This window comes from Mandrillus leucophaeus, unplaced genomic scaffold, assembly GCF_000951045.1.
Source record: "Mandrillus leucophaeus isolate KB7577 unplaced genomic scaffold, Mleu.le_1.0 Scaffold29, whole genome shotgun sequence".
Taxonomy (NCBI): Eukaryota; Metazoa; Chordata; class Mammalia; order Primates; family Cercopithecidae; genus Mandrillus; species Mandrillus leucophaeus.
The window spans coordinates 1,045,141-1,056,734 of record NW_012103031.1 but is presented as its reverse complement, the minus strand read 5'-3'; the positions used below and the strand labels follow the sequence as shown (position 1 = coordinate 1,056,734).

Below are 11,594 nucleotides of genomic sequence, written 5' to 3'. Positions count from 1 at the left end.
AAAAAAAAAAAAAAAAAAGAAAGAAAAGAAAAAGAAACAAAAGAATGTACATGGAGGCTCATTTTCTCTAATTTTGCATGTCTTTAAACATAAAAAATTTTTAAATTATCCTGGAAAATATCAGGGAAAAATTATGTTGAGTATCTGTGAATTCATGACTCGTTTGGACAGGGAATTCCACGTGCAGGCAGCCATGTTGGTGTTACTCAACACATGTGAGTTTTGCAGGACCAGACAAAAGTCAGCTCACTGGGGGCCAGATGGAGTCGTGCTGAGGTCGAAAATACAGAATCTTCAGTCCAGAAACCTGCAGCTGAGCCGGAGCAGCGGGAGGAAAAGGCGGGCAAAGACATCTTCATCAAGTCCTGCAGCATCGGAAGGAGTTCAGTCCCTAGGTCTTCTGCTCTGGAAGTTTAGGACCCACAGAAGGGCAAGGCTACTTCTGATTGATGTCACTGTGACTCTGGTCTACAAAGTTGAGGACTAAACTCTGACCGTTTTCTTCTTTTGTCCAAATTCCTATCTAAGGATCCTGGAGAGTCACCCCCTTCAAACCATAAAGCCTCATCAGATGGGTTTTATTTAACCTTACATAACCTGGCTAACTTTCCAACCAGGCTCTGGCATAACATCACATGGCAGATAAAGAAGGAAACCAAAATATTTCCACCCCAAATATGTTTTTTTGCCATATCTTGAAATAGCCCTGCAAAGCTGTCTCTTGTGGGGAAAATCTACACTCGGTAGAGAATCCCTTTCCCTTTCCAGCCAGCCTTTTTCCTGATCCAGGAGAGAATCAACTGGGCAATTGGCACTTTTAAAAGTCTGTTAAGAAATATTTGCAGTCTGTTCTCTTTGAAGCCTGCTGCCTGGAGGCTCCCTCTGCATAATGAGAATCCTGGTCTCCACAACCCCTTAGTTCAGTGGTCCCCAACCTTTTTTGACACCAGGAACCAGTTTTGTGGAAGACAATTTTTTCCACGGATGGTTTCACGGTTTCAGGATGATTCAAGTGCATTACATTTATGGTGCATTTTATTTCTATTATTACGTTGTAATATATAGTGAAATAATTATACAACTCATCATCATGTAGAATTAGTGGGAGCCCTGAGTTTGTTTTCCTGTAATTAGAGGGTCCCATTGAGGAATTACGTGAGACAGCGACAGATCATCAGGTATTAGGTTCTCATAAAGAGTGCACAACCAGGCCGGGCGCGGTGGCTCAAGCCTGTAATCCCAGCACTTTGGGAGGCCGAGACGGGCGGATCACGAGGTCAGGAGATAGAGACCATCCTGGCTAACACGGTGAAACCCCGTCTCTACTAAAAATACCAAAAACATTAGCCGGGTGTAGTGGCGGGCGCCTATAGTCCCAGCTATTCCGGAGGCTGAGGGGAGAGTGGTGTGAACCTGGGAGGCAGAACTTGCAGTGAGCCAAGATCCAGCCACTGCACTCCAGCCTGGGTGACAGAGTGAGACTCCGTCTCAAAAAAAAAAAAAAGAAAAGAAAAAAGAAAAAGAGTGCACAACCTAGATTCCTCTCATGCACTGTCCGCAATAGGGGTTTGTGCTCCTGTGAGAATCTAATGCTATGGCTGATCTGACAGCAGGCGGAGCTCAGGGGTAATTAGAGCAATGGGGAGTGGCTGTAGATACAGGTGAAGCTTCGCTCCTGCAGCTCATCTCCTGCAGTAGGGCCCAGTTCCTAACAGGCCATGGACTGGTACCTGTCTGTGCCCCAAGGATTGGGGACCCCTGCCTTAGGTAACCCAGACATTCCTTTCTATTGATTATAGGTCTTTTTTTTTTTTTTTTTTTGAGACGGAGTCTTGCTCTGTCACCCAGGCTGGAGTGCAGTGGCCGGATCTCAGCTCACTGCAAGCTCCGCCTCCCAGGTTCACGCCATTCTCCCGCCTCAGCCTCCCGAGTAGCTGGGACTACAGGCGCCCGCCACCTCGCCCGGCTAGTTTTTTGTATTTTTTAGTGGAGACGGGGTTTCACCGTGTTAGCCAGGATGGTCTCGATCTCCTGACCTCGTGATCCACCCGTCTCGGCCTCCCAAAGTGCTGGGATTACAGGCTTGAGCCACCGCGCCCGGCCAATTATAGGTCTTTAGACAATAACTTTCAGCCAGTTACCAATTAGAAAATCATTCAGTCCACCTATGACTTGGAACATCCCCGCCTGGAATTGTCCTGCCTTTCCCACAGAACCAATGTTCATCTTACATGTATTGATCAGTGTCTTATGTCTCCCTAAATTGTATAAACCCAAGCTGTAGCCTGACCATCATAGGCACGTGTTCTTAGGACCTCTTGAGACTGTGCCTTAGGCCATTGGTCACTCATATTTGGCTCAAAATAAATGTCTTCAAATATTTTACAGTTTGACTATTTTCATCAATGAAGTATTACTCAATCTCTGACTTCACGGGCCAAGCACGGAGTTCCGTGTCCATAAACCTGGACCGAGGTGCTGGGCCCAAGGGTACCCAGTGACCTCGGTCCAGGTTGATGGACAAGGAACTCTGTGCTTGTCCCAAGGGTACTCAGGGACCTTGGGCTCTGAAGTCCACGAGGGTGACCGAGGTGGCTGCCTCAGCCCATGCCCTCCCTGCCCCGGGGAGTCGGGGTTGGGTGGGAGAACCGCCGAAGCCTTCATCTGGTCTGACCGTCTTCGGTAAAAACAGAAAGAGTCCGTGGCTTTTCATTTTGGGGGTCGACTCAGCGCCTCCCTGATGTCTCAAGGGCCAGAGACACAGAGAGGACCTCCCGAATTTCTAGAGGGACCGCTACGGCCCCGCACGACTTTCCCGTGGGGAGGGGCTATGACGCACTTCCGGCTGCGCGGTCCGGAGGTGTGCGGTGCGGTTTCCCGGTGTCCGGAGCGGCTCTGATTCACGGTGAGCCTGCTGGTCGCGGGTTAGCTAGGCGGACAAGAAAGGGAGCGTTGGCTGAGTGGTTTGGGGAGGGAGAAGTGGATTTAGCAGCTGTGGCTTCCGAGGACCTCACCTAGACGAGCTGTGGGGAGGAGCTCCCCGTCCCCGCCCAGCCCCAGCTGGTGGAGGCGCTGGCTCCCTGGAAAGCCTTTCTTCCACTTGGGGCTTTAACAAATGAAAGCTGGAAAAACAGATGTTCTGGAAGTTCTTTCGCGTTCCAGAATAGGTTTTTTGTGCGCTCCCCAAGCCAAGCAGTCTATCAGTCTGACCGTGGCTGCCTTTTTTCCCTTTCTGTGAACTGGAGGTCGGAACGCAAGGCTCATTGATGGGAATACGCCCAAGGGGTTGGAAAACTGTGGGAAGCCGAGCGTCATTAGAAGTCTTGGGTAGAATCCAGTCCAAGGGAAGAAATAGTCCCCTCGGGCTTTGTTCGGGCTAGAACGCACACACAGAATAGGGATCTGCTCAGATTTAGAAAAACATTCTTAAAGAACCATGTATAAATAAGAGTATCAAGACAAAGTTGATTTGGGCCGGGCGCGGTGGCTCACGCCTGTAATCCCAGCACTTTGGGAGGCCGAGGCTGGCGGATCACTTGAGGTCAGGAGTTCGAGACCAGCCTGGCCAAACCCCGTCCCCACTAAAAATACAAAAATTGGCTGTGTGTGGTGGCGCGCACCTGTAATTCCAGCTACTCAGGAGGCTAAGGCAGGAGAATCGCTTGAACCCAGTGGGCGGAGGTTGCAGTGAGCCGAGATCATGCCACTGCACTCCGGCCTGGGCGACAGAGCGACACTTGGTTCCCCCCCCCGCAAAAAAAAGGAAAGTTGATTTGGTGGGTGAGGTACTTGGAAACCCACGAAATCTAAGGAACAGTTGAGCTGTGGCAAGGAAAAGAGTTAAGAGGCAAGACAATTGTTTTCAAGTATTGGAAGGCTGCTATGGAGAAAGTGAGTATTGGTTTTGGACCAACCTAGGATTTTTGAAATGATGCAGAATATGATTCAGGTTAAAGAAGAACTCGTGTGGCCGGGCACGGTGACTCATGCCTGTAATCCCAGCACTTTGGGAGGCTGAGGCAGGCGGATCACCTGAGGTCGGGAGTTCGAGACCAGCCTGACCAACATGGAGAAACCCCGTCTACCAAAAATACAAAATTAGCCGGGCGTGGTGGCACATGCCTGTAATCCCAGCTATTAGGGAGGCTGAGGCAGGAGAATCGCTTGAACCTGGGAGGCAGAGGTTGCGGTGAGGCGAGATCGCGCCATTGCACTCCAGCCTGGGCAACAAGAGTGAAACTCCGTCTCAAAAAAAAAAAAGAAGAAGAACTTGTAACAATTAGTGGAATTCTGTGGCTCAAGAATTATCTAATTTGCCTGCCTAGGGATTTTCTTTGTTTTTGGTTTTGTTTTTTTTTTTGAGATGGAGCCTCGCTCTGTCTCCCAGGCTGGAGTGCAGTGGCGCCATCTCTGCGCACTGCAAGCTCCGCCTCCCGGGTTCACGCCGTTCTCCTCCCTCATCCCTCAGCCTCCCAAGTAGCTGGGACTACAGGCCCCTGCCACAACGCCCGGCTAATTTTTTGTATTTTTTAGTAGAGACGGGGTTTCACCATGTTAGCCAGGATGGTCTCGATCTCCTGACCTCGTGATCCACCCACCTCAGCCTCCCAAAGTGCTGGGATTACAGGCGTGAGCCACCGTGCCCGGCCGCCTAGGGATTTTCAGGTACGGGCTGAGTGTGAAACATTTTAGCACAAGTTGTAAGTGCTGTTCTGCTTTTAGAATCTATGGTAATTTGATTTTTTTTTACGCCTCATCTTGTTACAGAATGGACTTGGGGCCCTTTCATAAGGGCATATAAGCTTTGGGAGATTGGCGTAAAGGAGGAGGGAAAATGGACACAGAACAAGGGCCTTCTGTTTATGATAGACCATGAAATTTTGCTTGATAGGCTTCTTGAGATAAACAGTCTAGATAGCTTTTAAAAAGTCACTGTGATTGTAGACAATGTGAGTTAGTAATGAAGCATCTGATTTCTAGCCTCATGCTTTATTTTTTAAGAGACAAGCTATTCCTTTGTCACCCAGGCTGGAGCACAGTGTCACAACCCTGCAGCCCCAAACTCTTGAGCTCAAGTTATACCTCAGCCTGGGCAACAAAGCAAGACTTCGTTTCTACAAATAAATAAATAAATATTTTTAATTAGCCAGATGTGGTGACACACACTTGTAGTCCTGGCTACTTCGGAGGCTGAGGCGAGAAGATTGCTTGAGGCCAGGTGTTCAAGGCTGCAGTGAGCTATCATGGCACCACTACACTCCAACCTGGGCAACAAAGCAAGACCCTGCCTCTGTAATTTAAAAACAATAAAATAAAGACCCAGTGAAGTGGTTCACACCTGTAAACCCAGAACTTTGGGAGACCAAGGCAGGAAGATGGCTTGAGACCAGGAGTTGGAGGCGTCCATGAGCTGTGTTTGCACCACTGCACTCCAATCTAGGCAACAGACCAAGACACTGTCTCTAAAAAAGAAATATTTTAAATTTTTAAAAAATATGAAAGAGGAGTCAAGGGATGACCCCAGGTTTTTCGGTCTGAGTAAAAAGAACAATGAGAGTTGCCATTATCTGAGATGAGCAGCTTTTGAGGGAGAGATGGGAATTCGGTTTTGGACATGTTAAGCTTGAGGTGTCTTACTGGACATCCAGGTGGTAATGGCAAGTGGATAGTTGGTTGTATGAGTCTGGAGGTCAGAAGGGATATCTAAGTTGGAGGTACAGTTTGGGCAGTTGTGAGTATATAATTGGTAATTACAACCATGCAACTAGTGAAATCACCAAGGAGAGCGTGCAGGAAGGAGGAAGGGCACCTGGCCCTCTACTCATTTGTAGTCTTTATGCGTTGTGCATTTGAGTTGTGTGCACCGCAAAACTGATGTGCCACTGGGTGTGGTAGCTCACACGTGTAATCCCAGCACTTTGGGAGACTGAGGTGGGCAGATCACTTGAGGTCAGGAGTTCAAGACCAGCCTGGTGAACATGGTGAAACCCCATCTCTACTAAAAATACAAAAATTAGCCGGGCGTGGTGGCACGCACCTGTAATCCCAGTTACTCAGCAGGCTGAGGCATGAGAATCGCTTGAACTCGGGAGGCAGAGGTTGCAGTGAGCTGAGATCATGCCACTGCACTCCAGCCTGGGTGACAGAGCAAGACTCCATCTCAAAAAAAAAAAATAAAACCACAAAATTGATGAGCCTAGAATAGATCGCTTAGCTAATGAGCTTACCCAGCCAACTGCCCAGCAGCAATGTCCAAGGAAACTTTTTTTTCTGTAATTTGCAGAGGCAGTCATGTGATCCAGTGGCACCTGTGAATTTGGATTCACCGAGTTTTCAGAATGTATCCCACATGAATGCTACGTTACCACATGACGCTCCCTGTGTGATGCCAGCAGGTGCTGCATGACTCCCTGCTGACTTGCCATGTTTCACAGGCCAGATCACAGAAGCTGAACAGCCCAAACACCGGTTTCTTTCCTGGTCTTAGGGTGCCCTCCTCTGGATAGAGTATGAAATTTTCAAACAGTTATGTAAAGTTAATCTACCACTGAGGAGATCTCCTCTGTTGCCCAGATTGGAGTGTAGTGATACGATCTTGGCTCACTACAATCTCCACCTCCCAGGTTCAAGTGATTCCCTGCCTCAGCCTCCCAAGTAGCTGGGATTACAGGTGCCCACCACCACTCCCAACTAATTTTTGTATTTTTAGTAGAGACAGTAACTTGTAATTTTATGGTAACTGTATTTTCTTCTTTTTTTCTTTTTTTGAGACGGAGTTTCACTCTTGTTGCCCAGGCTGGAATGCAATGATGCAATCTCGGCTCACAGCAACCTCCGCCTCCCAGGTTCAAGCGAATCTCCTACGTCAGCCTGCCAATTAGCTGAGATTACAGGCATGCACCACCATGCCTGGCTAATTTTGTATTTTTAGGAGAGACGGGGTTTCTCCATGTTGGTCAGGCTGGTCTTGAACTCCCGACCTCAGGTGATCCGCCTGCCTCGGCCTCCCAAAGTGCTGGGATTACAGGCATGAGCCACCGCGCCCGGCCCGGTAACTATATTTTCTTAGGTTTAACATGTGGCCCTAAAGAACCAGAAACCGAAAGGAACCAATATTCCTACCCCGCAGAGTCCCATCTTTAGTAAGGCTGTTTCTGGAGTTTAGATGATGACCAAGGTACTATGCATGGCCCCAGTTCACCATGTTGGCCAGGTTAGTCTCAACTCCTGGCCTCAAGTGATCTGCTTGCCTTGGTCTCCAGAAGTGCTGGGATTAAGGCCGTTAGCCACCACACCTGGCCACTCCTTTTAAATATTCTAAAGAATGCTCTCCAGCGCAGCTACCTCATTATTTCTTGTTTATTTTAGCCTTTGGTGCTCGGGCCTTTGTTTTAGGAGGTGAGATGGCGTTGCACCTCCCATGGCTCAATTTTTAAGTATTTCTAAATTTGGGCACTCCAGTGGTATATGTTGGCTACATACAGACTTATTTGACCAAAGAATCCTTTATTCAAGTTATTGGTTATAATACTTTTGTTGTTGTTTTTTGTTTTGTTTTGTTTTGTTTTTGAGACGGAGTCTCACTCTGTTGCCCAGGCTGGAGTGCAGTGGCGCCATCTCAGCTCACTGCAACCTCTGCCTCCGGGGTTCACACTATTCTCATGTCTCAGCCTCTCGAGTAGCTGGGATCACAGGCGCCCGCCACTGCGCCCAGCTAATTTTTGTATTTTTAGTAGAGACAGGGTTTCACCATGTTGGTCAGGTTGGTCTTCAACTCCTGACTTCAGGTGATCCACCCGCCTCGGCCTCCCAAAGTGCTGGGATTACAGGCGTGAGTCACCACGCCCGGCCTTAGTTATAGTGCTTTTGAACACATTTTGGGAAAGAATTCTGATGCATTTTTTTCCGTGCCTTACAGTTTCCCTTTTCATGCTTTGGGTTGCTTCCTGATGTCTTAATTCCACTGCTAAATACTCCACCAACAATGGTTTTTTTTATTTTAATTTTTTAATTTTTTAAAGACTAATCAAAGCCTTAATTTCATAAATATGAACCGTGTTTACAGAATGTTAGCACTAAAGTTAACACATCCGTGTTAGCCAGGATGGTCTCGATCTCCTGACCTCGTGATCCGCCTGCCTCAGCCTCCCAAAGTGCTGGGATTATAGGCGTGAGCCACTGCGCCTGGCCTCAGCCGACTTTTAATATTTTTAAAGTGCTGTCAAGCCAGATCCATGGAGATTGTCATGTGTTTGAAATTAGCATAATTGGTTGTTTTGGGGTGGTTTGTTTTGTTTTTTTGTTCTTTGATTTTGATTTTGTTTTTGTTTTTTGAGGCAGGGTCTTGCTCTGTCACCCAGGCTGGAGTGCAGTGGCGCGATCTCCGCTCACTGCAAGCTCCGCTGCCACCCAGGTTAATGCCATTCTCCTGCCTCAGCCTCCCTAGAAGCTGGGACTACAGGCGCCCGCCACCACGCCCGGCTAATTTTTTTGTATTTTCAGTAGAGACAGAGTTTCGCCGTGTTCGCCAGGATGGTCTCGATCTCCTGACTTCGTGATCCGCCCGCCTTGGCCTCCCAAAGTGCTGGCATTACAGGCGTGAGCCACTGCGCCTGGCCTCAGCCGACTTTTAATATTTTTAAAGTGCTGTCAAGCCAGATCCATGGAGATTGTCATGTGTTTGAAATTAGCATAATTGGTTGTTTTGGGGTGGTTTGTTTTGTTTTTTTGTTCTTTGATTTTGATTTTGTTTTTGTTTTTTGAGGCAGGGTCTTGCTCTGTCACCCAGGCTGGAGTTCAATAGTGCAATCACAGCTGCAGGTCACTGCAGCCTCAACCTCCTGAGCTTAAGTGATCCTCCCACCTCAGCCTCCTGAGTAGCTGGGACCACAGGTTCGTGCCACCACACCTGGCTAATCTTTGTATTTTTTTGTGGAGACGGGGTTTCACCATGTTGGCCAGGCTGGTCTCAAACTCCTAACCTCAAGTGATCCACCCGCCTCAGCCTCTCAAAGTTCTGGGATTACAGATGTGAGCCACTGCACCTGGCACTCGGTTTGTTTTGTTTTTATTTTTTGAGACAGAGTCTTGCTCTGTCACCCAGGCTGGAGTGCAGTGGCAAGATCTCGGCTCATTGCAACCTCTGCCTCTCATGTTCAAGCAATTCTCATACCTCAGCCTCCCAAATAGCTGGGATTACAGGTGTGTGCCACCATGCCTGGCCAATTTTTGTATTTAGTAGAGACAGGATTTCACCATGTTGGCCAGGGTGGTCTCGAGTCCAGGCCCGTCTCGGACTCCCAGAGTGCTGAGATTACAGGCATGAGCCACTGCGCTGGACCTCAGTTACTTTTAATGTACTAGTTAATTACACCCTTCGAGCATGACCCAGGTCATACTGACAGGCCCAGTCATTTGACTAGTGAGTTTTCCTTTTTTTTTTTGAGACAGAGTTTCACTCTTGTTGCCCAGGCTAGAGTGCAGTGGCGCAATCTCTGCTCACTGCAAGCTCCGCTTCCAGGGTTCACGCATTCTCTTGCCTCAGCCTCCCGAGTAGCTGGGACTACAGGCGCCCACCACCACACCTGGCTAATTTTTTGTATTTTTAGTAGAGATGGGGTTTCACCATGTCAGCCCGGATGGTGTCGATCTCTTGACTTCATGATCCCCCTGCCTCGGCCTCCCGAAGTGCTGGGATTACAGGGGTGAGCCACCGTGCCTGGCCTTGACTAGTGAATTTTCATTGCTCAAGCTGAATGTCTTAGGTTTAAACAGATGGCATCTAGCCAGTAGATAGCTTGATAAAATCCCAGAAACTATAATATCTATAATGGTGAAATTCTGAACTGGTTTTGGAGCAAAGTTAATTTTAAAATTGTGCCACATTGCACTTTTTAGGAGAGTGGAGACCACTGAAATCAAAGTAGGATATCCTGAACCGATTGCAGAAAGACTTTTTTTTTTAGAGATGGAATCTCACTCTGTTGCCCAGGCTGGAATGCAGTGGCACGATCTCTGCTCACTGCAAACTCCGCCTCCAGGGTTCAAGCAATTCTCCTGTCTCAGCCTCCCAAGTAGCTGGGATTACAGGCGTCCACCACCACGCCTGGCTAATTTTGTATTTTTAGTAGAGACAGGATTTCACCATGTTGGCCAGGCTGGTCTCAAACACCTGACCTCAGGTGATCCACCCGCCTCGGCCTCCCAGAGTGCTAGAATTATAGGCATGAGCCACTGTACCCAGCTCATTCCAGAAAGATTTTGAGCAGTTGTTTTTATATGGTAGTTTTATGGTGGACATAATTTCCACAATTTATTGTGCTAAAGGTATGGCTGTAAAGACCCAAAAACACTTCAGTTTGATTATTTTATGGTAACTATATTTTCTTAGGTTTAACGTGTGACCCTAAAGAACTGGAAACCCAAAGGAACCAATATTCCTGCCCCACAGAGTCCCATCTTTAGTGAGGCTGTTTCTGGAGTTTATATGATGACCAAGGTACTAGGCATGGCCCCAGTTCTGGGCCCTAGGCCTCCACAGGAGCAGGTGGGGCCTCTGATGGTAAAAGTCGAGGAGAAAGAAGAGAAAGGCAAGTGCCTTCCTAGCCTGGAGATGTTCCGCCAGCGGTTCAGGCAGTTTGGGTACCATGACACCCCCGGGCCCCGAGAGGCCCTGAGCCAGCTCCGGGTGCTCTGCTGTGAGTGGCTGAGGCCCGAGATCCACACCAAGGAGCAGATTCTGGAGCTACTGGTGCTGGAGCAGTTCCTGACCATCCTGCCCCAGGAGCTCCAGGCGTGGGTGCAGGAACACTGCCCGGAGAGCGCTGAAGAGGCTGTCACTCTCCTTGAAGATCTGGAGCGGGAACTGGATGAGCCAGGACACCAGGTAGGCGGGAAGACCTTTGTTATTCTAGGAGATTGGGAGCCAAACATTCTAGGCAGGAACAAGGGTTTGTCCATACAGTAAGCTTCGCTGAATGGAAATTTCTACTGAATTAGACCTTGTTTCCTCCTATATTTCTCTGTCATCCAAAACTAACTTTTAGCCTTGGGAATGGAATAGGTTGGGTGTTTTCCTTTTCTCTTTCCTAGAGGTTCTGTATAGCTCTCCTGGGATTTTCATTCTTGTTCTTAAAGTGAGCCCTGCACAAACCCAGCCATTCCTAATTGTCTTTAGGTCTCAACTCCTCCAAATGAACAGAAGCCGGTATGGGAGAAGATATCCTCCTCGGGAACCGCAAAGGAATCCCCGAGCAGCGTGCAGCCACAGCCCTTGGAGACCAGTCACAAATACGAGTCTTGGGGGCCCCTATACATCCAAGAGACTGGTGAGGAGCAGGAGTTCACTCAAGATCCGAGAAAGACCCGAGGTGAGGACCAGCCGTTAGACTCCTGTTCAGTGCCCCGGGCCTCTGTGGTTGGAGAAGCAGAATAATTTGTAATTCTTTGTTGTGAGGTGATTTCATAGATTGACTTGATTGGTTGGGCTGACTGGGTGGACATAGTCCCCTTTCCTCCCCCAAGTAAGCCTGTCTTCGCCTGGGCCCTAGCATGGGGATAGGTCACTCTTTTTTTTTTTTTTTTTTTTTTTTTTT

The 11,594-nt window shown here is 48.3% G+C and overlaps 1 protein-coding gene across 2 annotated transcripts in view; it reads left to right on the top strand.

Annotated features, from left to right (window-relative positions):
• The first annotated feature begins 2,833 nt into the window (after positions 1-2,833).
• The window catches only part of ZSCAN21 (zinc finger and SCAN domain containing 21), a 16,666-nt gene continuing 7,905 nt past the window's right edge, over positions 2,834-11,594 (top strand). The window contains exons 1-3 of one of the 2 annotated variants that reach the window (XM_011985722.1): positions 2,834-2,905; positions 10,391-10,885; positions 11,177-11,369. In XM_011985722.1, coding sequence (XP_011841112.1) covers positions 10,487-10,885; positions 11,177-11,369 — 592 coding nt within the window. In that variant the 5' untranslated portion in view covers positions 2,834-2,905; positions 10,391-10,486. Of the gene's footprint in view, positions 2,906-3,549; positions 3,892-10,390; positions 10,886-11,176; positions 11,370-11,594 lie in introns of those variants that run through there. The other variant, XM_011985723.1, reaches the window with a different exon arrangement.